This window comes from Corvus hawaiiensis, chromosome 11 (assembly GCF_020740725.1).
Source record: "Corvus hawaiiensis isolate bCorHaw1 chromosome 11, bCorHaw1.pri.cur, whole genome shotgun sequence".
Classification (NCBI taxonomy): Eukaryota; Metazoa; Chordata; class Aves; order Passeriformes; family Corvidae; genus Corvus; species Corvus hawaiiensis.
Window position 1 is genome coordinate 12,990,861 of NC_063223.1, and position 26,033 is coordinate 13,016,893.

A 26,033-nucleotide genomic window follows, 5' to 3' on the forward strand; every position below is an offset into this window, starting at 1 on the left:
CTTCTCAGATTTGTTGTAGCAGCAGCACATGGACTTAATGATATTCCCCAAGGTTAAGTAAGCACAAAAGCCAACACAGTGCAGGGGGTACTCTACTAGAGAAGGAAGAGCTGTTTTGTATTTAAGGTCAAGGCATTTCCTTCAGACCCTGTATTTTGTCCTTCACTCAACCAGAATTGTCCTCTTTTACCACAAAACACTTCACCTTTCTGTGCTGCTCTTTTCCCATCTGTGAAATGGCAGCAGAACCCTTGTATGTGTGCTGAAGATCATTAACTGGATCTTGCAAAGTACTTCCAGATTTTTGATTGGAAAAGCACACAAGAGTGGAAAAATACATTACTTGCCGAGATTCTTGACGTGGCAAACTGTAACCTCTCTACAGAAGACATTTGGATGTATTTGACTTGCATTTGACTTTGACATGAAATGAATCATAACTGACCAGCAGAATTACTACTCCAGATGTAAGACTGTTCAGTAGTTTCAGATTTCTGATATGCAGAGATGTTTCTTAGCCTGTTACACATAGATGAATTCAGTCTCTCCCTACTGCTGTGTCCCTGCCTCAGGTGTAGTACCTGAGTTTCTTCTCATGTGCATTCCAAAGTGCACTGCTAAAACACTGGGTTTTTGGAAGCCTATCTGGACCATTCACCTCACACCTAAGCTTAACTTTCAGCAAAGTGTTACTGCTGAATCTGCTGACCACTTCCAGACATGGAAACCAAAAAGATTGTGACTTCTCTGAGGAAGAGAGAAGGAAGTGCAAGGAAATGAAAAGACTCAAGCCTCTGTTGTGACTATAGGAATATCTTATAATCTTGCTTTGTGCCTTTGCCTTCTCTGTAAAATGATACTGATGATGTTTATGGTCTTTCCCATCTGAACTGTTTCAAGATTGATGAATGAAAAGAGTCTAATCAGTAGTTAATGTTCTTGTCAGAGGAATTTATCAGAGTAATTGTACGTTTATTTAAAAACCACTCTTTTGCATATGTTTAAAAACAAATCAGGATATTCATACCAAAGGAGGGCTTTTCCCACTGTTGAATAGTGAAGCCTGGCTGCTCGCTTCCTGATTCCAAGCAGTTTCGTTTCTGAAGCCTATGGCTTGATACAATCAGCCATAGTCACCACCAGCAAGAAAAGTGAAAGCAAGAAAACATTGAACTTAGAGGAATGATGTATTTAAGAGTCAGCCAATAATCTAAGACCTGCTATATGGAGAAGAAAAAGAAAGGTCATGCAGTTCATGTCATCCTAAAGTGAAAATGGTTTGGATAAATCAGACTCTACAGATGTGTATTTCCCTACATCTACTTTGTTAGAATTCTAGTTTAGCTTTGGGCATCTGCAGTGTAAAATTAGTGATGTTAATATTATCCTGTGAGCTCTCATAAAAGAAATTTGTTAAAACATTTCTATCATTGATATATAATTTCTCTTCTTCCCCTTTATTTGCTCAACACAAAGCCTTTAAGGATGGGCTACCTTTCTTAATTTATATGCACAGTATCTCTTTGAGCATACACTCTCTGGTTTCTGGCAGTCTTGAGCAGTTTGACATTAAACTTAGTCCAAACCTCAATTATTGCTTACCTCTCCTCTGGTGCAGGGCACTGCATCTGAATACCTGGAAGTGCACATGGAGCCTTCCTCAATGACATCATCCTGGAGCCCAAAAGTAGCTGTGCAGTTGACAGAGAAATACTTGTAGGGCCTCCAAGTCTGCCCATAATCCTGGGATCTTTCCAACACCATCGCAGCCGGGCGAGGTGACTTGAACACAGCAATGACGTGGGTCAGGTAGAATTCTGTTTCAAAGTCCAGTTGGATTTCTTCCCTGTGTACCCCTTGGGCAGACTGCCACCAGGAGATGGGGTTTGCAAAGAAATCATCTGTCATGTCAGCAGGGAGGTGAGAGTTATCGGGCTGGTTGGCGTTGCATTTGGTGCAGCGGGGCTGCCCACAGCTGGGGGAGATGTGGTGGAGGAGGTTCTGGTCTGGGTAGAAGCAGTACAGCTCTGTGCTGTTCTGACCACACGTGGTGGTGGTCACTGGTGTCCTTCCTGTGGCCAGGTTTCCCACGGGAGGGTTGCAGGCATGGCCATTGCAGCGGAAGGCTCGTGGCCTTGGGCGATCTGAAGGACAGGGAAAAGAAACACAGCAAGTAGAACTTCTCAAGTTGTTCTCAGGGTGTAACGCAGGTGACAGCACAAATGCTTGGAGCCCTCCTCTGGGGGCTGACAACCAAGAGAACACATTTGAAGGAGAGCTGCTTCATCTTTTCACACCAAATTCTGGGGTAGTGTCTCAATAAATCTAGTCCTTGTGTTTGGTGCCTAACTCAGAAACTGATCTTTAGAAAAACTCATGCTTATGGTGCTTAACTTTGATTGCTGTTGAAAATGCAGTTGTGCCAGTCTATTGAATTTTATGGTTAACCAGAGAAATCTTGTGGTTTTTATTTTCACTCTAGTAAAGTTCCATATTGAAGGACTGAATCTATTCAATTTCTTTATTTTCATAGTTATCAGAGAACAAAGTCAAACTGGACTGGATGCTCTACATACATTAAGAAAAGAGATGATTCCTGCCCAACAGGTTACAGACACTAATTACATGTATGAACACATAAAGAAAGCCTGTATTTCTATAGCTGAGTGTTGAGTTTATATTGCTTCTAATAAGATCAGGTGGAGTTATTAATTTGTAGGAGCTGAAAATCAAGTTTCTCTTTTGTTTAAATACCTTGATATGGAGGTAGGTGATTAAATTCTGTTTGCCGAGTTTGCAAATACTGAAAAATTTTTGGTATCTACAGTGTATGTATTTACTTATTTCCAAATTAAGAAAAGGTAGGGATAACTACAAAGTCCTAATGTTCTTTGAAAATCAGTAGTGTCTTGTGAACTGGAATTAAAGGTCATTCCAAAACCTTATTACTGCGCTGGAGAAAACTGCATATCTAATGACATGCAATGTCCTCTTTGCAATTTAACACTCTAGAAGGAGTTAAAAACTGACCTTGCAAGGTCATAAATCTAATCCAAGAGGTCACAAGTCAGATGACTGGATTTAGGTCCTACAGGAAATGACCCTTCCAATGAAACATAGGGTGACCGTAAACCCTGGGTAATCTAGGAGCAGTTCAAAGGTCAGCCATAACTTCAACATTCTAGGACAATTTTTAAAATCCCTACTCCATTTATATTCAGCCTTTCCTCAGGTAAAATTAGTTTAAAAATCAAGTTAGGTCAAAGAAAGGGGTCTCCAAATCAGCCTTATAAAAGTACTCAGATTATAAATGTTGTTGAATGAAATGGACATCCCTCCTTCCAAAAGGAAAGTTTAAAGTGAAAAAATGTGTCCAGCTTGCACGGTTTTGCTTCTGAGTTGGTTCTGTCCTTAGTTCCTCAGTGACATCTCTGCATAGGCCAGGAAAGAAAGGTCAGACATGAACATTGTTTTGGAAAACACCTCATGCATTTTGCATTCCAGGGGTAGGATGCAAAATAGTTATTGCATGTCCACTGAATCCCATTGACCAAAGGTTTGTGCCATTGTAGCTTATGTACAGAGTAAGGTAGTCTAAAACTTCAGAAAGCAAGGAAGCAGATCATCCACAAATGCTCTTGTCTGCTCCTAGAAACAGGTGGAAGCCACCTTCAAGGTGATTTGAAGTGTGTTGGCTGGTGATTTTCTTTTAGTACCGCAGTGAAGTCAGTTCCAGGAGCCTGGCAGAGCTCAGAGGGCAGCAGTGCCTGGACTACAAGTGCACCCAACAGCCCTGGCCTCACATCAAAGGAATGGAAGTGCCCCTCCCCGGTCCCACCACCACTCCCTGTGCCAGCACAGACATGAGGAGCTGCAGAACCATCTGGAGAGGAATGAAGGTGGGGATTTTTTGGCTCTGTTGGTTCCATTCTGTGCTCCCCACCTTCAGCCGAGCAGGTGATTCTTAGCACCACCAGAAGTAAGCAAACATATAATGAGCTACAAGTGCACACCTCAAGAATGTCTTTTCAAGTGGCATTTAGGTTCATGCCCAAACTGCTTGGTAAAAACTCCTGGAAATAAGGCAGGCAATTTCTCTGTCTAAAGTAGATTCGGTATTAACTGATTTTGCTCAGTGCTGCACAAATGTGTCATCTTTGCCTCCAGAGAATTTCAGTGGGACTGGTCTTACAACTGAGCTTTGAACAAGCATTAGTTCTGACTAAGAGTCAGGTTACTTAGTTTTGATTATTAATGGATCCATGTTACAAATGCTATTGGATTATGGATGATTATGTATAAATATACCATGTAATTAAAAGAAAGTCCATCTCTATTGATGGATTATGCCAATAAAGCTTTCACAAAAGAAATGGGACGCTGGAGTTCTAAATTAAGGAAGTTGTATAAGGAGGAGCTTTGCAGACAAGAATGTGAGAAAGCAGAAAAGGAAACATTTTTTAAAGGGAATGGCTGCTTTTTGTATTTCCCATAAATGGGCTATTAGCTTTGTATTGAATTTTTAGCTGTTTTTTTTCCTGAACCTTGAAAAGAAAGATGTTTGTTCTCCTGGACAGCAGTCACAAGAAGGTTTGTCTGCTTTGCCTGCTAATGCAGCAACATCAATAAACAGTTCCTGTCTGAACTGCTGTGTCATTAGGAAAATGGGAGAAGAACAAAGTGCAAATTAACAGAAGGGAGTTTGAGAGAAGAGAGATTGGAAAACAAAATGTGCAGTCGATTAAAAGGTTTGTATTTAAAGAAATCAATTGGCAGAACATTGCTTGGCCACAAGGATAGTGCAGCCTGTCCATCAGTCACTGGTTCTGTGGAAACAACAAGAAATGTTGAGTCCGGACAGCAAGGGGAGACTGCTGCAGGAGAGAAACAGCAGCCAGGCGAACACACAACTTACCCCAACTGCCAGGAGGACTCACTGAATAATTCATAGAGAATTAAACAGTTTGATTACGCATGGGCACTGCATGTTATTATGAAGTTGATTAGCTTTTACTCCATGGAGGGTGGCTTGGCTCCATAAATGGTATGATTAATTTATTTGTTTGTTTTCTGGTCCCTCAGAGCTGTGCCACAAAGTGGCAGGTCAATGGCACATGGTGTTATAACAATGGTGTTATCTGATGGTTAGGGAATCATACCATTCAAGGGAGGTCATACTATTGATATTCTTGGGACACCATTTCAAATGGAGAGCTCTTACTTCACAATCTTGTAATGCACTAAAACATTGTAGACATTAACTAAAAACAGGTTCCATTTTTTTTCCATTTTTTCTTCCACCCTCCATTGGATACTCAACAGAAGAAAGGTCATATGGCAACTCATCCAAAGCCTGCTGATGTAACTGGAAAGATGCCTAATATTTTCTGAATGATTTGAATTGGAATTTTTATTTCTTTTCCATATGCAGATTTATGATTTTGTGTGTTCAAATATCCTGCAGTGAGTCAGGACAGTAAACTTCATGTATCTCAGAAAGAGCAAAACCTTTGAGCATCTTCTGCTGTGTGTTTAATGGAAGAATTTCACCATGTATGTCCAACCTGGATTTCACTTATTATATATCTATTTAACTTTTTTCTTAATAACCAAAACCTTGTAAGTGTTACTCTAAACTAAGCACCCTGGGGACTTAAGTTGCTCAAGTTTTTCTTAGTCAGACCTAGAAATTTTACCCTTTAACTCTGGTTTTAACAGCTGCACAACACTTTGGTTTTTCTGGGGCCAACATGCTGTAAGTCTGGCAGGTCTTTATCCCCTTATGAGAAGCCTGGTGTATTTCTGCACTAAAATAGTCCTGATAACTGGAGCTAATGAGCCAGCCACCAAAATACCTCAGAGGTGAAATTCAGAATTCAGTGCTGTGAAACCAAGCTGCCTCCACAGCTTGAGGCATGGACAGAAGAATAAGATCCCAAGCTGGGGCTCCCTTCCATCATGTCCAGTTGCAGTCTGCCTGTTCACATCCCTCTTGGAGCAGCAGTGGGCTCCAACACCTTCATTTGGAGATGAGCTGAGTAACCTCAGACCAGATGAAACGAAGCCCTGCTAATAGTCAGGTCTTGCAACTGATTTTAAGCTTGCTGGTAGAAATGGCCATTTTTGACCACATCACACCTTCTTTTTCAGGGCTCTCACTGGCATGAGAGCTGGCCCAGGTGCTGCTTGCATGGGGAGGTATGGGGCTGAAGCAAGAGCCCAAGCTGTTGACAGTTTCACTAAGCGTCCCTCATGCAGGAGTTTTCAGATCACTGCAGAGTTTATTTGAAGGGAATAATGCCCTCCACCTGTGTCAGACAAGGGGAAGAAGAATTGTCCAAGTGTCACATCTTACAGTATAAACCCAAGCTGACTGCTCCAGCCTAATAAGTAAGGTGTTTGTTTGGTTTTTTGTTTGAGTTTTTTTACCCCATTATGTTTAAAGATCTAAGGAGTCAATCTTGACAACACAGACTGTCTTCTCTGCACAGAGATGGCAGGAGGCAAATGTTGCACTCCCCACAAATATGATGTGCCTTGTATTCCCCATAGGCTAATGAAGTATGCCAAAAACATACTTCTCTGTATGTGTCTCAGCTCTAAATAAAGAATCAAAAATTAACAGGTAACCCCTGTGCTTTCACAGGCTAATAGTTTGTGCAATCTTTTATTCAAGCACCAAATATTTATTTAAAGGGACATTGAATCCTTAGCAGCATCACCTTCAATATCCAATTATTTTGCTGCTATTCACTGTGTCCTACACTAGTATTCTGAGTGAGTTTAGCTCCAAACAGAACACACTCCCTCCCTGCAAATTCACTTTCCAAGCAGCCAGCTGGGAGCTTTGTTTCCTTGAAGATTAATTTTCACTTAGTGAATTGGATGCAGAGCAAATTTAGGCTGGTCTGTAACAGGCTGCCTTCTGCAACAGTGTCAGCAACTTTCCAAGAGATCTCTGTGACCTTTCTGTGCTGCGTGTAGACATATGTATCCTATAGGGAGCCTATATCCTAGCCTGGGGAATTGGTGAATGCCCAGAATAAGACACTAAGAGAATTAAGGCACATGCACTCCCTCCCCTCATTCCCTGTCACGTTGTGACAGACAGCCTTTTCCCCCAATGAGTTACTGGCTAATATGACAGGATGGTAAATTTGTGAGCTGTTTTCAGTTTTTAAGAAAATAACTCTTGCAGTTATGGAAATCTGCTGTCTGTTATCAGAGGGATTCTAGCTAGGGAATAATCTGAGCTCAATCCACTTGATCTGCCTCTGCCTTCACTGGAACTTGCAGGATAGCTGAGCCCTTCAATCACTTTCAAATCACTGCATGAAGAGTGTTGTTCCTGTCCTAATGCTCTGAGCACACAGGTGAAATTTAAACCACTGATATACTTTCCTGTACAGGAAGAGAGATTCCAAGACAGTGTCTCAAAGGAAAAGTCACCAAGGGTGAACTATTGTTTCATCAATAATTATTTTTATTTTTATGACCTGATTCTTTTAATTCATCCTCTTTAAATTTAAAGAGTTATTAAACCACAACAGAAAGAAAAAAAATATAATGTTTTGCTTCCTTTCCTTTAAGGAATTTGTATTCATCATAATCCAGGTATTTTCAGAACCCCATGTAAATGTCATTACAGCTGTATTATTTCTATATATGTTGAGTTGTACACCCACATATATACACACAACTAATCAGCTCCTCTTTCTGTTTTAATCCATTTTTCTTTAATGCTAATTTAATCCTGTCCTCTGCATGTTAACTATTGAGTTAAGATTTCCTAAACAGTGTCTCTGATTTTTAATGATGCAATATTAAGTTAACAGAGAATAATTCCGATTCCTACACTGATGCTTTCCAAGGATGTTGTCATTTCACTCTTGTCCTGCCTGGGAAGGCAGTGTTTCAACCTCAAAACAAACATCCAGAATATCTCACTACATCTACTTCTTTCTTTCTCTCTTACTTTTCTTTTGTTTGCAAAAATGACATACTCCTTTCTTTTAAGGATGTATGAACCTGTACATCCTATGCTAAGTCTTTGGAAGGAGACTGAGCTATAAAGCTGGGTATTGCAGGGAATGAGAAGCATTGGTATATATTGACTAATATAGATTCCTTGTAAAAATCAATCTAAAATAAATATGTTGACACAATTTTTTTTCCACAAACAAACCTGATTTCTATCCCCTTTCCCCTTGTTAAATTTAGGATAAATTGTTTCAGAATAGCAATATTGATTTATTTTGCTTACCTGCTTCCCCATGTCCAGAAATAAAATATTCGAAGAACACAATCAGCATGATGCCTTTATGCTGCATGGCTGTCAGTAAAATATTTGTCCTCAGTGAAGCAAAAAAGACCTGCAGTAATCTACAGGTTTGGTGCTTGCATGGCTTTTCTGTATTTTCTTTCTTTCTTTCTGCTCACCTTCCTCTCAGTGTAGGAGGTCAAGGCTGCTGTCTCATTCTTCTTATTCTCGTTTAGGTCCAGAGGTGGTTTGGTTTTTTTCAGTGCTCAGATGCCTTCTGGGTGTCACCCATACATTGCTTCCAATAAATAAATAAATAACGAGGGGTTTCTGTGCCTTTAGCCCTCTCCATGCAGCGGGCAGGGGACGTTCACATCTCTGACGCAGCCCCTCGGATGCACCATCGGGGGCTGATGCGAGGCGGGGAGCTCTGCTCGGTCCGGTCCTTGGCGCTTGTTTGGATGCTATTTCGAAACTTTCATTTCTGCTCCTTGCTTTTGGTGGAGCTTCGGCTCTGCTGTGCCAGGGTTCGCCCTGGCAGCCTTCTCCACCCCGTCGCACCTCCCGCAGCCTCCTGCTCCCCGCGGTGGTGAGGGGGTCCGGGCAGCCTGAACCCTGCTTTGTTAGGAGGTGCCCCCCAGTACCTTCTCTCCCTTTGCTCCCTGCAGCATGGGGTCATAAGAAGAACAGAGCTGGCTTTGGTCCCTGAGAGATGATGAGAAGCAAGTGCTTTCTTGGCTCTTCTCTCTTTTTATTTTGGTTTGTTTTATTTTATTTAATTTCCCTCCTCCCTCCGCTGTCACGGAAGCCGCTTCTCCCCCACCTCCAAGGGATTTGCTTCACACAGCGAGCGCCAGGGGAGCGGAAAACAAACCCAGCGCCAGCTCTCCGGGGCCGGTGCCCGGGCAATCCCCGGTGTGTGCTGCCGGACCGGCTCCTGCCGCCACACGGGGCTGCGGCTCCCGGCAGGGGCAGGCGCGGCCAGGGCTGCGCTCCCGGGATGGAGGCGCAGTGCCCAGCGCCCAGAGCAGAGCGGGGAAAGGGAGAGGGGGCTGGAGAACCCTTCCTCCCTCCTGCTACAGCAGGGCTCAGGGCGGGGGGTCCTGCCCTCCCGAGGGTGGGTTAGTTATCTGCAAGTTTTGTCTCTGCTCCCTTCAGCCTCTAGCACATCTCTCCGTCCTAAGCGGCCACTTCTCCTCAGTTCGCCTCCTCTCTGGTCCCGTTTGGCTGCAAAGGGGATTATTAAAACATGTGATCTTTTCCCTGGATTTTATATGTGCCTTTTTTTTTTTTAATCTTTTTTTCTGCCTTTATTTATTTATTTTTTTTTTAAAGTCGGTTCCGCACCTCCTCTCGGCTGGGCTGGTCCTGGCTGGGCTCAGCTGCGCGCGTTGTTTTCCAGCCGCATCCTCTCCTCCCGCAGCCGGGCTGGGTGTGCGTGCGCGTGTCCCTGCGCGTGTCCGTGTGTGCGCGCAGGCGGGGGCGCGCCCGCGTCCGTCTGTCCCTGCAGCACCCTCTGCCAGCCCGGCCGGCACACGACACCTGCCCCGGCACCCCGGGCACCGCGGGCTGCCTGAGGCTCGCTCGGTGCCGGCGGCCTCTCGCTCCGGTGTCACTCCACAGCCACGCCAGGAGCTGGGACAAGCCGGGCAGCGAGGGGACTGGTGGCTGCCCCGAGCTGGGCTGTCTGCGCTGGCAGAATCCCTGAACCGCGTTCGGTAACTCTAACACAAACACAGGGACACGGAGAGAATCCAGCATGCAGCAATCAGGGGGTGAAAGTGTCCAGCCCTAGGAAAAAAACTAATTCAGGGTGTGAGTTCCCCACATTTTCATCCTCTCTTTCTTCAGGTTTTTCACCAGTATAACGCCATTAACTTCTGCTGATGTCATGGGGGAAGCAGGTCTGATGGGAGTGCAAATGCAGACAAGGTTATCCTTGTGCCCCTGTGTGTGCAGGGTCAGACCTTAAAGGGATTTGAAGACTGTAGATCACACAAAGAAGAATAAGGAAAGGTTTATTTCCCTTTGGGGTGGGAATGTTTATGTAAGGCAGGGTTATCTAGCCAGATTTTGGGGTAGAATTTTCTCACTTTACCCTTCCTTTTTTTTTTTTTGTGTGTTTTTAATAGGAAAACTCAATAGAAAACTTTAAAATATAGAGGCTTTTCTGTCTCCTTTCTGTCTTTGCCTTTTGTTTGAAAGCAGCTAAAATACTGTATAATTACAAAACAAAATTCTCCTGCTGTAAATGACATTATCCTTCAGACGGTCTGAGTCTACTGTGTGCTCAGCTCCCCTGGGATGCTCTGAGTTCTTTCAACTTGAGCATCTTCACTGGGAGCTTGGGATATGCAGGATGTCCTAGAGCTACAGCAGATCTGACATTAATGAGAGGCTGTCATTTAATAATTGTGCTTTGTTGTCACTGCTTGTTGATTGCTGCCTTTGTGGGGAAATGCTGTATTTTTTCATTCACAGGTTTTAGGCTCATTTCTAATTGAAATGCTTTGCCCAGTTAATTTCACCAGGCTTAACATGTGGCACTTGTAGTTCAGTGGATGTAATAAAGGTCAAGAAGCTTCTGTATAATTTAAGCAACAAGCCAGAATGGAGAGCAAAGTTCATGTTGCACTGTTAAGCGGAAAATCAAAGTTAAGTACATTTATTTACCTGTGATGCCTGGATGGCAGTACCTCAAGACTTTCTAGTTGTTGTTGGCTGTAGGGTATAAAAGTGACATAGGACTGAAAGCCTTCATTATTCCTCCCAATTATTGCCTGTCTTGAGAAATCCACTACCAGTGCTAATGAGTACACTTCCAGTTCAACGTTGTGAAAATCCATTCATGCCTGTGAGCTGAGAGGAGCTAACACCTAAGGGGGGAATTTTGCTGTTGTGATGGCCACTGCTGTTGTCTAGAAGATGAATTGGTGAGATCTGAGGAACTGCCCATACCAGGGGGTGTCAAACAGAGAACGCCCATCTTAACTGAACAGCGTGTATGAACAGTAATGTGAGTGATTCTTAACTTTCATTAGTTCCTGAACTACAGTAACATAAATGTACAGTTCTTGAGGTCTCAGTCAATGTCCCTGCTCCAGACCATGACTCTCACTCGGACCTTGGGGGAATCAGGTGATTTGGAAAATGACTGAATTTTCTCTAGTGGCTTAACACGGCACCAGTTGACAAAGCACCCAGAGAATAATCTGCCAAACTGTGAATCATTCATTTTGGGGGAGGAACGAAGAGCCAATGGCATGGCACAGAGTGGGGAGGTGTGTCACCTGTACCACCTGCCTTCTCTGCCTGACAGCCCTGGTTGCAAAAGCCAGAGGACAATCTGTCCTCTTGGAGATCACCCTGGAGTGGTGGCGCATTTGAATCGTGCAGCATCTTGCTTTCCTGCACCCTTCCTTGTACCTCCTTTTCCTCTTATTCTCCAGTTTGCCTTGCCTTTCCTCCTCCTGTTTCCTCAGCAGCTATGACCAGCCTGAAGGAAATCTGTCGTGGCCTTCCTCTAAACCCTCTGCCTGAAAACAAAGGTCGGAGAAAAGGAATACCCCATGCACCCGTGAGAACACCCAATCTCACTGCTCAGGAGAAAAAGGTAACATGGGGTTTCACAGGGCCTCATTTCTCTTCCTTTCAGATAAAGGCAGCTTGCAGCAGCAAACCTGATTGCCTCAAATGCTTTTCTGAATGGGAAGCTAAACTTTGTGTCAAATGTATTTCCTTGGTGTTATAATTCACTGTGTAGTGGGACAAAGGACTGGAAACTCTTCTGCTCACTTCCCTTCTTCCTCCTCCAGAATAATTGGGTTGATATGAGGGAGATTTGCTGCACACCACCTTCCATGGCTGTTGTCCACACCTTTAAATGGCTAAACCAGAGGCATTAGACTTCAATGCTGTCAATCCAGCATTGTTCCTTGAAGATGGAATTCAGAATGCTGTTGCAAAACCATTGCATATGTATGGGAGTGAAAGCTAGCACCTCCAATACAATAAACATCAAAGGTGATGAATCGGCATCATGGCAGCAGCTACACATCTGTACATTTGCATAAAAAATCCAAAGATGATTTATTTTAGCCAGTAGTCCGGGCATCCTGCAATTTAGGCGAGTTTGTAGGGAGTTAAGTTAATTATTTGTCTTTAGTTGCGTAATTATTTTCCTGTCTCTTTTTGTTTAAATAGTCTTCGTGCACACCAAAGTAATCATTGCATTATTTCATGTTCAAGACTAAAAAAATCAGCAGCAGAAAATATTGGTCAACGGGTGGAGATCCGTAGGAATTTGTGTGGGAGAGGATAAGGTGGGTTCCTTAGTTTGGAAGTCTGTGCTTCATCACATGTAACACCACTTACACTGAGACATTCTGGTCAGAACACAGAAGTTCCTTCCCCAATAACAACTTGCACACAACTTCCTTGCCTTCGTGGGAGTTCCCCACTGGCATCAGCAGTCAAATTCTTTCAAAGTCCACTTCCACAAACAGAGGAGAGTCTAGTCAAAGGGTAGAAAGAGGAACAGCTGTGAGATATCCAAAGAGGATTTACTTCAATGTCAGGAGCATTCATGGCTGAGGCATCCTGTCTGTGCCTGGGAAAGCTCAGACCCGTGGAAATGCGGTTACTAAGTGTGCAGAAGGGCTGTGGTGGTGGCTGTGAAGATAACAGAGTGGGGAGTGAGTTCCACTGCATGTCAGACCATTGCCAATCATCTCTGTTTTATTCCTTGCCTTTGCTAAATCACTTTTCCCCAGAAGTCTGATATAGCGGGAGGGAGTCCATGTTGCAGGAGAGGAGATGGTATCTCCCAAAAGGATGCCAAACCTCGCTCTCTAACCTGGAGAGGGGAAGGCAATGATAAGGTCTTCACTCCCTATATAGAAACTGGGATACTTTCCTGCCTTCTTTGGAGCAGTAGACTGGTTTTCTGCCACCAGTTGACTGTGTAACATCCGTCTCTCTGTCTCTCATCTCTCCATTTTACCTACTACATGTGATAAGTGGTCATGCTAGTTGGTATTTCATTAGACTATTAGAGATTTTAAGGCTTCCTTTATGATTAATCCTTCACCCTAAACTGTTAACAGAATTAGAGGCTCAGCTTGTGTTTGTTTCATATCTGAAAGGTCAAATCTCTTTTTTTAAGAGGTGCTCCATGCTTAGAAAAGCATGTAGATGGAAGGTTGTCTGTCTACAAGGGTTTTTTAAGTCTTGAGACAGGCTTCCAGATTTTTTTGACACTGTGTAATGCTGAGCATATTATGAGACTTGTCTTTATGTATGACTTTGTATTCACTTTCTAATTGAAATATTCCGAGGAAACTTTGACAGAAGTGAAGTTAATAATGCTCTGCTGATTTCCTCTGTGTTTTTCTCTCTTTTCATATGCTGTGATTCCCCTTTTAGTTCTTGTTACAATAACAAACCTTACCACTGCCTATGTTTTATTTTCCTGGGCCTCCTTTTGTGGTTATAATAGAAATCCTATAAGTGAGATGTATAAAGAACTGTGTGTTTTGGGACTTGCTGAAGAGGTATCTAACTCTTCCTATCATACCAACTTTAATCTTCTTGGATAAATTGAGCCATATCTCAGAACTGATTCTGATTATATGTTTCCTGAGTTCTATTCCTTCAGCATTCTTTGCCTGAGGCCTGAAACAGCCACATCCTCTCTCTTTCCCTCCCTCCACAGCTCAGGAAACCCTAGCTTTCTGTTTCTCAGCATCTGTATCTTAATGTAAATATGTTTCAAAGAAACTACCCTTAAAATCTAGGTGTGGTGTGTGCTTTGCAGAACAAGGATGTTGCATGCTCTGTACTCACTGACATACCAATAAAGCTGGAGCAACTTGGGAAGAATGGGCACTTCTCTGTGTTGCTCAGGATCAGAAAAAATGGCATGGCTTCATCCATGCAGCAATGCCCTTATGGATCTTAGAGCCAAGTCATGCTACAGTCCCCCTGCTACCCAGCAGGATCCTCTCTCACCCGATTACAGTCTCTTGTGTTTCTGGGGGGGGCACTGAGGTCAGTAATGGGCCTTGATGACCCTGATGAGCCTCTCCTGAGGTCTCCTCCCACACCCTCTGCCCATAGGCTTAGGGGCTCCATTTAAGCTGAGGCCTGGGGTTTCAATCTCAGCTGTGTTGGAGATGTCTTTGTTTCTGTTTCGGGTGTCCCTGTACTCAGCCATGGGCCTCTTGGGTCTGCTCTCCCACCTGTGGGCTGACATCCCCATCTGAACCTCCCTGGGGATCTCTGTGCCTCATCTCTCCATGGTAACTATCACCAGACCTGGTCTTGACTTGCATTTCCTGCTTGGTCCTGGACCTGCACAGCAGCCTGGTCTTGCCAGATGACCAGGACTCCTGGTGGAACCTGTCTGCCATGCCTGGGCTGCCCTGTTCTCCTCCCTCAGGTAGCACAAGGCTGGGCCCTGGCTGGTGAGGTGCCTGCCCTGGCTGTGTTGGCTCTGCTTGGCTCCCTATTCCTTAGGGTGCAGCTGTGACCCCCTGCTTGGGGACATCCTAGGTTGAAGAGCTGAAAACCAGAGCCTGGGAGCTCATTCAGCACCTGAAGCTGTTCTTCAACCTTCTGGGGAAGAAATGGAACTTCCAACTTCTATGATTTCTTTGCACATCCAGAAATGAGGCTACTTTAACAAGTTTATATGGTTGGGAAGGTTGACTTATTAGCTCCTTGTTCCGGTTTGAGAAAGGGAAAGTGAAAAAAACCCCTGTATTAATTACATTTTGGTTTGGGTTTAATTACTTTGTATTGGGGTAAAGTAGTCACCATGTTGGTTGAGTTCATACTGCCTCTCTAGTTTGAGGTATTACTGTCTTTCTGGCCCCAAGGCCTGTTTGTCTATCCACAGATTGCTCAGATTTTGTCCCTGGTACATAACTTTTACAGAGCAGGGGCACAAATCCGGATTTCTATTTTGCTGTGCTTGGTGATGATGATTTATAAAAAGTCAACAGAGGTATTGGCAGTTGTTCAAAGTGTGTATGATATGTGGTTTCTCTATCCTAACTCTAGTCCTAGTTTCACTAGCCTGTTTTGGGAATTTATTAGTAATTATTAGTAATTGCACCCAGTTTGTTAGAAGACAAGGAGACGAGGTTTCCCAGCCTTTCATCTCTCTCCCCTTTAATTTTGGTACGTTATCTTTTGAGAATGTTCGGTTTCCCCTGGCTGTTAAAGAGACCATCCTCCTGGTACTTTATCTGGTAAGTGTCCTCTATACGGTCTGCAGCTCGTCTAGAATCAGGGCTGAGGTTTCCAGGGTGGCTGATGCCACACCTGACCCAGGTGTGGAAAAGCAGGAAGCTGGTGCCTCAGCTCTTGCTGCTGCAGAAGCACGCAGAGAAGGTAGAGCGACCTTGGAGCACAAATTGCTCTGAAAAGTTCATCTGGCTTTTTTTCTTTCTCTCGCAGTGTTAAAGGCACAGGAATCACGTCTGGGCACAGAGCAGCAATAGGGGATACACATCATAAAGTCACCCCAAGACACTCCTGTTTTGGGACATTGGATGACAAAGAACTTGGTTAAACTGTCACAGCTCATAACCCATTTAAGGCAATGGCCAGTCAGAAATCTCCATGCTTACTTCCCAGCTGAGCTGATTGAACTGGGACCTATCAGGCAGAATAAAAAATGATACTATCTTGCTTGCTGCTTGGAGAATAGTGCCACCAAAGAGCCCGGGTCTGGCTGTCATCAGGCAGAAGATGGCAAGTGGGAGGGAAGCACCATCTCCACTGGAAAAGGGGCAAAACTAAGAATGAAATCATAGAATTAAGCCAGTCAGTTCCTCTCCTTCTGCTTCGCTCTCCCTCAGCAAACAGGGAGACTGTAAACCTTAATGGTCTCGGCAGTCTTAAATCGAAGTCCTGGTGATCCATTTCAGAAAATGGAAATGAATGCCATTCCTTGTGAAGAGGTTTCCTTCTGGCTCTTCAACAAACACCAATTAACAAACAGGCTGCTTTACTTGATTTCTCAAGAGACTCTTCCAGCAAAGAAAATTAGCTGATTGATTGGAGCAGGATTTCATGGGCTCTCTTGACTATATTTTAGCATTGAGAGGTCTAAATCTTGATTAAATAGCAGCAGAATCCTGTTAAAATGTATAAAGTCTAGGGAGTATAAAAAAAAGACACCCTACTAGTGATTAGAGCTTAAACACAAGAACCTAATGTCAGATCCAGCTGGGAGACTTGAGGCAGACTTTGCATTTGCCTACATTGCACAGAGTTGAATTAAATCAGTAACTCACCAAATTCAGGGCAATTTTTTTTTTAATAGCCTTTCAAACTCAGGATTATAACTGCAAATAATATTTTTAAGACAACAGCAAACCTACTTTTTCAGAGGTACTGAGCATGTGCAGCTTATTTTTCTGTCACTGGAAGTTATGAAGAGGAAGGACGCCTAAATAGCAAATACAGAAAAATATTGAGAATACAATGTGTCAGAGGCAAATCCCTCCTTCTAAAAGCCTAGGATAATGATTTTTATGGTGCTTTAATGAAATGTATCATCTTCCCACAAAAGCATAATGATCAGCCTATTTGAATTTGCTCCTTGAGTGTCTTTCTCAGGTTATTCAGTTTATGATTCAGTAATGAATGTATAAAATTCTTCCTGATGCACATGGCCATTGCCCTTCCATAAAGCAGTCAGGCTTCATCTAAGCAATTTTGAGCACCCCAGCTCTTTTATTGAGACATTGTTTCACAATCTCTTACATTTAAATTCTTCTAATTTCAAGACTATGATTTTTTACAGGTAATTCACAGCTATTTATTCCTTTTCCAGCATTTCCCTGAAGCTTCTTCCTGCTTTGACATTTATCCTGCAGTGAGACAGCAATCAAATGTCACCTTTATTCAGTTAAGCTAAAAAAGCCATAGTCTTAGTCCCCTTTATAAGATCTCTATTGTCTGTTCAAGGTGCCCTTCCCACATTCCATGTAACATTCAAGTTCATGTTTCATTAATGTTTGCATCATCAAAATTCAGGCTTCTGCTAATGTGTAACATTAATAGGATAGAGGCTCAGTCTAAGTGAATTTATTTGAAAATCAAACCAGATTTTTCTTGCTTGAATTTAATGGTGAAGAAAAATATCTGCCCTTCAGTTTCATTTTAATATAAATGATATATTGATCGAAGACTGTGGGTGATCCTTGCCACAATGGAAGCCTTACAGTTCCCTGTAGTTCTCAAAGGCACCCAAATAACCAATGTTTGCCTCATGATTTTATTTTTGCTTTAGAAATTTCTTATATCTAGAACCTGCTCTGATGGCTGCTCACCTCTGAGAGTGACTTTGGAAATCCCCATGTATTTGTCATTGTGTGGGTATAGCTGGGATTTTTGTGTTTATTAATAACATGCCCTTGAAAAATGACTGCTTATCTAACTGGAGGAGAATGAAGTGGTATTAGAAGATAGAATTTGCGTTTTCTCATCTGGTAAATAGGTTTTTCCCCCTTGTCATTCTCTGTGTGGAATGGCAAATCTAATTTGTAGGATTTTACTGGTCTGGTCCTCAGGTGGTGTCAATCAGCACAGCCTCACTGAACTTGAAGCTGAATGCCTGCTCAGGAGCAAGAGTGCCAGCAAAAACCTTTCAGTATTAGGCATTTTAGATTTAGAGGTATCGTTCCTTTAGTGTGTTCCAAGGGATGTGAGACCAGAGTGCTCAGATGAAGGGGCTGGAGAGCCCCAACCATCAGAGCCAGACCTTGGACAGGTTGAATGAGGAGTTTTGTTGCCGAGCTGACAGTTTTGTGCAGCTTTTCAGCACCGCTCACCAGGGTGGCTGGGGATGATAATTACACTGGATGGTTCTAGATGCCTTTTCTCTGGATATCTGCACTACAGCCCACCCTTCACCCCCTCAGCAGGCGCTTGTATCCACAACTGAACTGCTCATGGCAGGTGTCACAAACTCTCTGCTCAGCCCTCTCAAAAACTGAGCTGTTATCAGATTCAGAAGCAAACTTGATCCCTTTCTATCCTTTCCAGAGCCATTAAAAATCAACCAAAGGAAGATATGGAATTCTGTATGATTTGTGAATCTTTTCAACTGAAACTCCTTTGGATGGTGTTGCCATTTGCCAGGGAACTTATAAGATCTTTGCATGAAACTGGCTATTTAAAGATGACAAAATCTTTGTTCTCATTGTGGTTTTAATCAAATGAAACACAGACTACAGAGACATGACTTAACAGGCTGTTACTAAAGATAGTGATTTATTTATGGATTCTTTCATCCAAAAGGACATACTGTACTTTGCAAACCATGGCTAATGTCTTTCAAGGCAATAGGGGGTGTAAACCACGTAGAATCATCTGCAGAATTTAGCTGAGTGCCTAATAATCACTTTAGCTAATTTGGAAGTGATACATGTAGCATCAATAAAGTAATGTAACCCAACACCCTCTGCAATACATTAGGATGCTAAATGGAGTCAATCTTCAATAAAACTTAGCCCAGGAACATCTTCATCTGGGAGTATGTCACATAACCATGGGCTAGGATCCCTTTTTGAATGGAAAATACAGTAGGATCTTCAGTGTCTTGGAATTTAGTGACTTAGTTAAAAGGATTTCTGAACAAGGTTTATTTGGGTGAAATGACAGGGGGAGGAGACGGAGAGCCAAAGATCTGAGGGTGTCCAGGGATTTTTATAGTGGGGATGGAAAGGTGGGGATAAGGGGTATACAGCCAATGGGATACTTGACAGGAGATGGGTTTGAGGGTGTGAAAAACGAGGTTTGCTCTCCTGTGAGAATTTAAAAGTTTAATAAAAAGACAGTAAGAGACACATAAAATAAAGCACAGAGGTAATGGCCGGGTGCCCGGCGATAGTCCTTTTTATACCATTTTTACTGTCTGTTCTTTATGCATATTCAAACTTTTCCAGGAGCTGTTCTGCATGGCTGATCCTTGGTTCTGCCTTTTTAGAGCATGCACATTTTTCTGCCTTGCAGTTTTATTTCTTTTGATTCTTGGGCCTGGGCTTGCTAAGTGAGAGTTGATAGTAGAGTGGGCCTCTTAGTTCCCCAGACAGTCAGGGTTGATAGCAGCTTTGGGCCTCTTTGCCCCCTGGGCAGAGCGGTGATAGCCGCTTTGGGCCCCTTTGTTCTCCGAGCAGTGTTGATACCAGCTTTGGGCCTCATCCTCTGTTCGCTTGGAAGTTATCTTACTCGCTCACACTTGCTAAATTCTTGCTAAAAAGAAAGAAATCTACATCCACACAGCAAAAGCATTTCTAACATTATATAATATTCACCTTAATACTTGCGAGAAGCCAACATTACGATATGCGTTTATAACAAGGGCAAGGGAACCAATGGGATTAACACAAAGGAGGGTTTTAGGGAAGGAACCAATGGGGTGTCGAGTACTACAGAACTTTCTAGAATTAATACATATTAATTTAGAGGAAATGAATATTAACAAGCTTATACATAAAGCAGGGCAGGGAAAATACTAACCAGTGATACAGAAGTATGCAGATAACCGAACTGGGGGATTATGGCTCTCACCCTAACTACAGAGTGAGGCATTAAACCTCGGTGACTGTTGGATCCTCAGGGGTCACCGTGGCTGCAGCCACTTGTACTGCCGCACTGTGTGATATTGATAATATGGAGCACCACTTACCAAATCTCCAAGGTTTCTCCATGCAGATTTGGGGACATTGGTGGGAAGGGGCTTGTTACAGGTTTACTGCAATTGAACCTACAAGGAAAGATCCAGATAGAAATGCTTCAGTAGGGAAGCAGAAATGAAGTTTCTCTGGTATGAGCTTGTTCTTTGGAATTGCACTGTCCTTGTAACGGCTTAGGCAGGCTTCCAGGTGAGTCTGGTTAAAGTTCAAGGCGACCCACCTACCTCCATTTCTCTCATACCTAGTTTTTTTCTCTTGTTTATTTTTTGTGTGTTTGTTTTTTGGCAGCTGGCTCTGCGCAATGCCTTGCGCTATTTCCCACCTGAAATCCAAAAGAAGCTGGCGCTGGAATTTGCTGAAGAACTCAGGCTGTATGGCCACATCTATATGTACAGATTCTGCCCAGATATTGAGATGAGGTAAGGACTGGATGGTTCATGTTGTATTTGGCTGCCATTTGCTTGCCAGCTCTCACCCGTGGAACTGACCTTTAAATAGTGGCCTTACTGCGTCCTAACTTACCTCTTGTAGAAGTTGTCATAACATATTAACGAAGCTCATCATCTGATAATTTGGATGTTCTGTGTATTGCAGTGATTTCATTTCCATGGAGGGCCACTCTATGTTTTGGGATGCTCCATGGGATTGGGAGGGAAGCAGTGTGTTCCTTTCTGGATAGGCTGTGGTGGGCCTGGGCAGTCTCACTGCTGGAAAGCTCAGTCAGCACAGGGAAAGGACTGAGCCAGGCTGTGTGTCTGGCAATGCCAGCTCTGCCCCACACAGGGATCTCAAAAACTCTGTCCCATGGCAGGGCTTAGTTTCTAGGGGCCAGTCATTACTCAGACAGCTCCAATGACAACCTTGACAGAAAACTTGCAGTAGTTCTGAGCTACTGCCAGTCAAGTCCCAGCTGAACCAAGAAGTAAGACCAGGTGAGTTGCTGGTTGGGTTATCCCAACTCTCCTAGTGCTCTCGGAGCAGAGGAAGCCTTCTGGGCTTTAAAGGAAAGGCAGTACATTTTTTCCATTGGAACCTTTATGTGACCCTGGTGTGTAATAGTCTGTGCCTGTTGGTCTTGGACCATCACTTCATTCTAGGGCTGCTGGGGCTAATGTTTGTGAAGCAGAACAGATTTAGTGAGGGCTGCCAGGGACTAGCTGCTTTTTTTAGACTGATTGATTCCTTTTTGCATCAGCAAGGGCCTGGTTAATGTCCATACAGAAATCTGAATAAAGCAAATAGAAAGCACTCTGATTTCCACAGACAACTATGCTGTTCATATATTAGCCTGAGGTCAGATCTCACAAAATTCAGCTAAGGAGTGGACAAGTGGAAGACTATCTGAAAGATTTTGCAGAGCTGGACTTCAGAGGGCCCTGTACTAAACTGCAGATGATGACACCTTCTAAGTAGGCTTGGATGAGACAGTCCAGCAGCTTGTTTCCATCACTGGCATCCGTGACTCTTTGATAGCTTCAAGTTTTTTTTATTTTATGACCATTTCACTGATTACTTTCTAATAGATTATTGCAGTCTCAGAATGAGAAAACACCTTTTGATCTCTGTAGTCTGAGAGTATTTGATTTTTGTTTTGTGTGTCCCGGGGACCACAGCTCCATTTAACAGTCATGTTCCTATGCCAGAGCACTCAGCTGATACCTGAAAGTTGGGTTTCTTATCTTCTGAGCAATATTATGTGTAAATATATCCTCTTGATGAATCACATCATTCCACAGAAATCCTCTTTTATCAAGTTTAGAAAAGCAGAAATCCCTAATAAAAAAAGCATTGTGGAAAAACTCAAAGGTTTTCTCTCCTGGTTTGGCAATGACTACAAGGCGTTTGTTTTGGTACACTGATGTAAAAAGCCAGAATAAAGTGCATGGGATCATGGGAGGAGCTCTTTTTCTCAATCTGTAGAATATTCATTCCAGATCTTGGCTCATGAGCTGGACAGGGGATGTCCAAATTTTTTTTTTTTTTTATAGGTGGCACTCTTTAGCCTGACCTTTTCAGTGTAACTTTCCCTGCACAAAGCAAGTGTCCAGCCATTGAAGGTCTGTGGTCCAATAAAAGGAAGATCATTTAGAAACCATGCCAAAAGATCCCATCCCTCTTTAGGAATCTTCAGCATTGGTAATAGTGGTGTTGCTTACAGAAAAGGAAGGAGTAAAACCCTTGATCAGTGGTTCTACGTCCTTTAGGTGTCATACCTTGGAGGCCTCAGCACAATTGTACTAAAACCTGTGCAAACACAGCAAAGGAACTGTCCCTGCCCTGAACAGCTACAGTATAAATCCAAGAGTAGAAGTTTTACAGCAATTTGATACACAAGCAGATGGTGGAGGAGAAGATAACAATGAGATGATCACAGCAGGTGACATTAAGGACATTAGTGCCAGGCAACCTGAGCTGGGCTAACTTTGTGGGTGTTTCCCATACTTCACCTCTCGGCTTGTGGATGAAGTGCGTCTTCGTAAAAAGGCCCATATTTCTCCTAACTAGTTCAGTTTTTGAGAGTTTCTTGGAGTCTGAAACTCAAGCCAAGTGTTTTTTCCTTAGATACTATCTTAAATAACAAGGGTGGGTGAGCCTGAAGGCAACTTCCAGCGATGCTGTTTTCCTTGGCATTGCAGCACTTGGCTGCTTGGCCTGGCAGCTGTGTTGCAGAGGCCACTTCCACCATCTCCCCCCCCAAAAAATGCGTCTGAAAACCAGTGAGCCATCGTATTGGTCAATTGTGATTAAATAATTCAGCAAATGATAAGTCAAATGCAATTTCTTGGTTTTGCTTCATTCTGATAATAGTTAAAACCTGATTTTCCTGTTAATGTACATATATAACTTCATATCTGTACGTTTTTTTCTTTACTCTTCCCTCTTGAATAAAAGTCTGCAACTCAGACAAGTTTGAGTATCCCTGGCAAGCAGAGATATTCCTGTGGGGTGTGTTGTTCTTGTTCCTCCTGTGAGCTAGAGTATTTCTTTTAAATTTTTGTGCCTCTGCTTTCAGAGCGTACCCCATAGGAGAATACCCTTGCAAGACCAAATCAGCTGCTGCCATCATGCTGATGATCATGAATAATCTGGATCCCTCTGTGGCTCAGGTAAGGTACAGTAAAAGGAACCTGGATTCATAGGCAGCAGCAAATTGGCAAGATACTTCCTGCATGTGTTCTCACATAAATACTGACAAATTTAGACATACAGGTACTGTATGCAGGAGCTTGGTCACTGCCTGAAACACAGAGCTCAGCTCTTGGTACATTGCTTCTACAACTTGTGTTGAAAAATTAGTGCTGCTGCTTCCTGTGTCTTTGGAAGCTCATCCCAGTGACAGTGTTATAGTAACAAACAATTAATTTTGAAAAATAATATTAATTTTTGTTCTTATTGCTTTTACAATGTTACTTTCTGATTTTAAGAACATAGAGAGTTTTGATGCAATAAGCTCTAGAAAAGATGTATTACGGAGATGGTAAAAGTAGCTCAGAGATACAGTAAAAGGTTTGAGAAAAGTGCTTGCCTTAATATTAAATTGCCTTTTTTAGTTTCCTCAGGAGCTTGTCACTTACGGAGGAAATGGGCAGGTCTTCAGCAACTGGGCACAGGTAGGACATTGCTGGGTTTACAACTTGTTTCACAGAGCCAGTTTCACCCTCCCCCATGCACATTCTGCTTAGGCAGTTTGGGATAATTCTTGGCAGTCATTGCCTTAAAATACTCCAAAACATCCTGTTTGGATAGGGGAATGCTCAGTTATGAACTGCGTAGATGGAGAGAGCTTTATTTAGTAGGGAGAGCACAGACAGAAATACTAAACCTGATACCATAAACACACCAAGCTGTGTAGGATGATATAAAGACCTTTCTTTGTCTTTCTCTGATGCATATGTATGTGCCTGTGTATTTGGCACAGATAATTTTAGAGTCTAAATCCAGGAAACAAAAAAGTGTATCCTCTGTTTGTTTGTGTACTTTTGTAATATTTTTCACAAGTAGTGGAATAAAAAAAGGGCTTTGGTTGAAGAATGTGCAATTCTGAGTCATTTTCCAAGTAAATCAGAGTAGCTGTTAATATTTGGGCTAGCTGGCCAGTTCATGGTGCACTTTACTATGAACATCAGCCCTTATCTTCTAAGAATAATGGCAGATGGTTAAAAGCCTCTCTAAAATCAGAGAATGTTTTAAATTGTGTTTGTATAATCTCTGTTCTCTTATATAAAAATAAAGGTCAATAAATATACTCCGTTTATTCTAAGTGCTGCAAAATGCATGTGGGAAACATTTTCAGGAGATCTTTGGAACCAGCAACATCTTTAGAATTCTGTTTGCAGTGCAGGACAGAATCAACACAGGTAGGAAGGTACATCCCCCTGGAGAGCAGCATCACTCCTGAAGGCTAGGAAGGTCTTGATTGCTGATTCTGTAGCTGGAATTAGCAAAAGCTGACTTAAGAAGCCAGCTTCTGTCATAAGGAATCACATATGCACCTTGTTGTGGCTTTACCTGAATCTGGCCTCTTGTTTTTTAAAGAATCCAAGCAAAACTAATGTGTGAATGAAGTTCCTGATTAGGGGAAAGGAGTGGATTCCTCCCTCTAGCATGACCCAGGGTTCCTTCCCAGTTTGGGATTTCTCATTGGTGGTTAAAAGAAAACTTGTGTTTCAGTTTCCTAATCTGGTGCATTTAATCTAGAAGTTAAATGGAAGCCTTAGGCAGATTTTGAGGCAAAACTGTTCTGACTTTTTTTCAAAGAGAGGTACCATGGCAGTGCTCACCATTTCTTTATTCTGTATATTAATTAATAAGTGCCAGTTAACTGTTGTCTGTTAGCTATGAGTGTTACAGCATTTGAGGTGAGCAGTGCCAGTAGTTTATGTAGTGGCCTTTATTGGCCTGAGATTCCTTAGGCAGATGCTGGGCTGCAAGGTGAGGTAGAAGTGCTGCCAAAGTCAGAAATATTCTTTTCTCTTATTCTCATCCAAGCCAGTCCTATGACCTGCAGAACAAACAAAACCTTTTTATTTCTGTTTACTTAGAGTAGCAATCACATGAATGATTCAGTTACCACAGAACATTTTATTCCTTTTGTAGCTTGAAAACGACTTTTTTTAAAAAACAGAATCTAGCATTGCAAAACTCATTGTGAAAAGGTTCTGTTTGGTTTATATCATCTGTGCAGACCTGTGCTTTCTTCTGGATAATTTCAAATGAAAGAACTATGTCCAGAGCTAACTTTACAGATCTGCAGACACTGTAAAGACACTGCTTTTTAAGCTAGGAAAGGCTTTTCCTTCCTCCTTGCTAGTTATGCCTTTCAATGCAAAAAGATCTATTTATCTTACAGCTTCTACTTTCATTAGGATGTTTCTCCCAGACTGCTATGGAGTTGAGAGTTCAGTTAGTTACCTGTTCTGTCCTATGACATTACTTCCATTATTCAACATTTTTCATAAACCAAATTGTAAAAAGCAAGACAGTAACTTGACTAACTCTCTCCTGTTCAGCTGAACTTGCACCTTGGGGAATTGGCTGGGTTAGAAGGGACTGGCTTCAAATCTGTACCATTTTTAATTCAGATCAAAGCCACAACCACAGAAATTAAGTGCCTATGTGTATTTGTCCCTGATACTTCTGCCTCTTTGGTCAGCAATTCTGGTTGATTTTTTTCCCCCTCAAAATTCTGTTTGTGTCCGTACAGAAACTGTAGTTTCAAGCAATTGTTGAATTCCAATTTTGCACAGGGAAGTTTCTCACAGGCCTAGTTGACACATACTAAAAATTCTGTGGAGTATAATGAGCTTTGTCATAGACAGTGATGGATTAAAGTTAAATTTAAAGTCAGCTCAAATGGTCAAAGTGTACTTTTTGGCATTAATCAAGAGTAATTATTGAATTATGCAGACAAAGCTGAGATATATTTGTGTACTCCAGGGTACCTCAAGGATTTCCTTCAGTGTCCACAATGAAAGCTGATTTTTTTCCTGGAGAAGAAAACCTTTTTCATTTTACAGTGCACATTTTCAAAACCATTTATTGCACTAGAAGATACTGAATTT

At 42.5% G+C, this 26,033-nt stretch overlaps 2 protein-coding genes across 3 annotated transcripts in view; one reads left to right on the top strand and one right to left on the bottom strand.

The window, feature by feature from the left end:
* The window catches only part of LOC125331647 (netrin-4-like), a 46,478-nt gene extending 36,780 nt beyond the window's left edge, over positions 1–9,698 (bottom strand). Inside the window, exons 1-3 of one of the 2 annotated variants that reach the window (XM_048315904.1) lie at positions 9,608–9,698; positions 8,264–9,487; positions 1,603–2,144 (exon numbers count right to left, since the gene is read on the bottom strand). In XM_048315904.1, the coding sequence (XP_048171861.1) occupies positions 1,603–2,144; positions 8,264–8,330 (609 nt within the window). In that variant the 5' untranslated portion in view covers positions 8,331–9,487; positions 9,608–9,698. Of the gene's footprint in view, positions 1–1,602; positions 2,145–8,263; positions 9,521–9,607 lie in introns of those variants that run through there. The other variant, XM_048315905.1, reaches the window with a different exon arrangement.
* A 1,878-nt stretch (positions 9,699–11,576) lies between these two features.
* The window catches only part of UROC1 (urocanate hydratase 1), a 39,203-nt gene continuing 24,746 nt past the window's right edge, over positions 11,577–26,033 (top strand). Inside the window, exons 1-4 of the mRNA XM_048315573.1 lie at positions 11,577–11,873; positions 20,260–20,390; positions 22,985–23,078; positions 23,523–23,582. Coding sequence (XP_048171530.1) covers positions 11,748–11,873; positions 20,260–20,390; positions 22,985–23,078; positions 23,523–23,582 — 411 coding nt within the window. The 5' untranslated portion in view covers positions 11,577–11,747. The remainder of the gene's footprint in view (positions 11,874–20,259; positions 20,391–22,984; positions 23,079–23,522; positions 23,583–26,033) is intronic.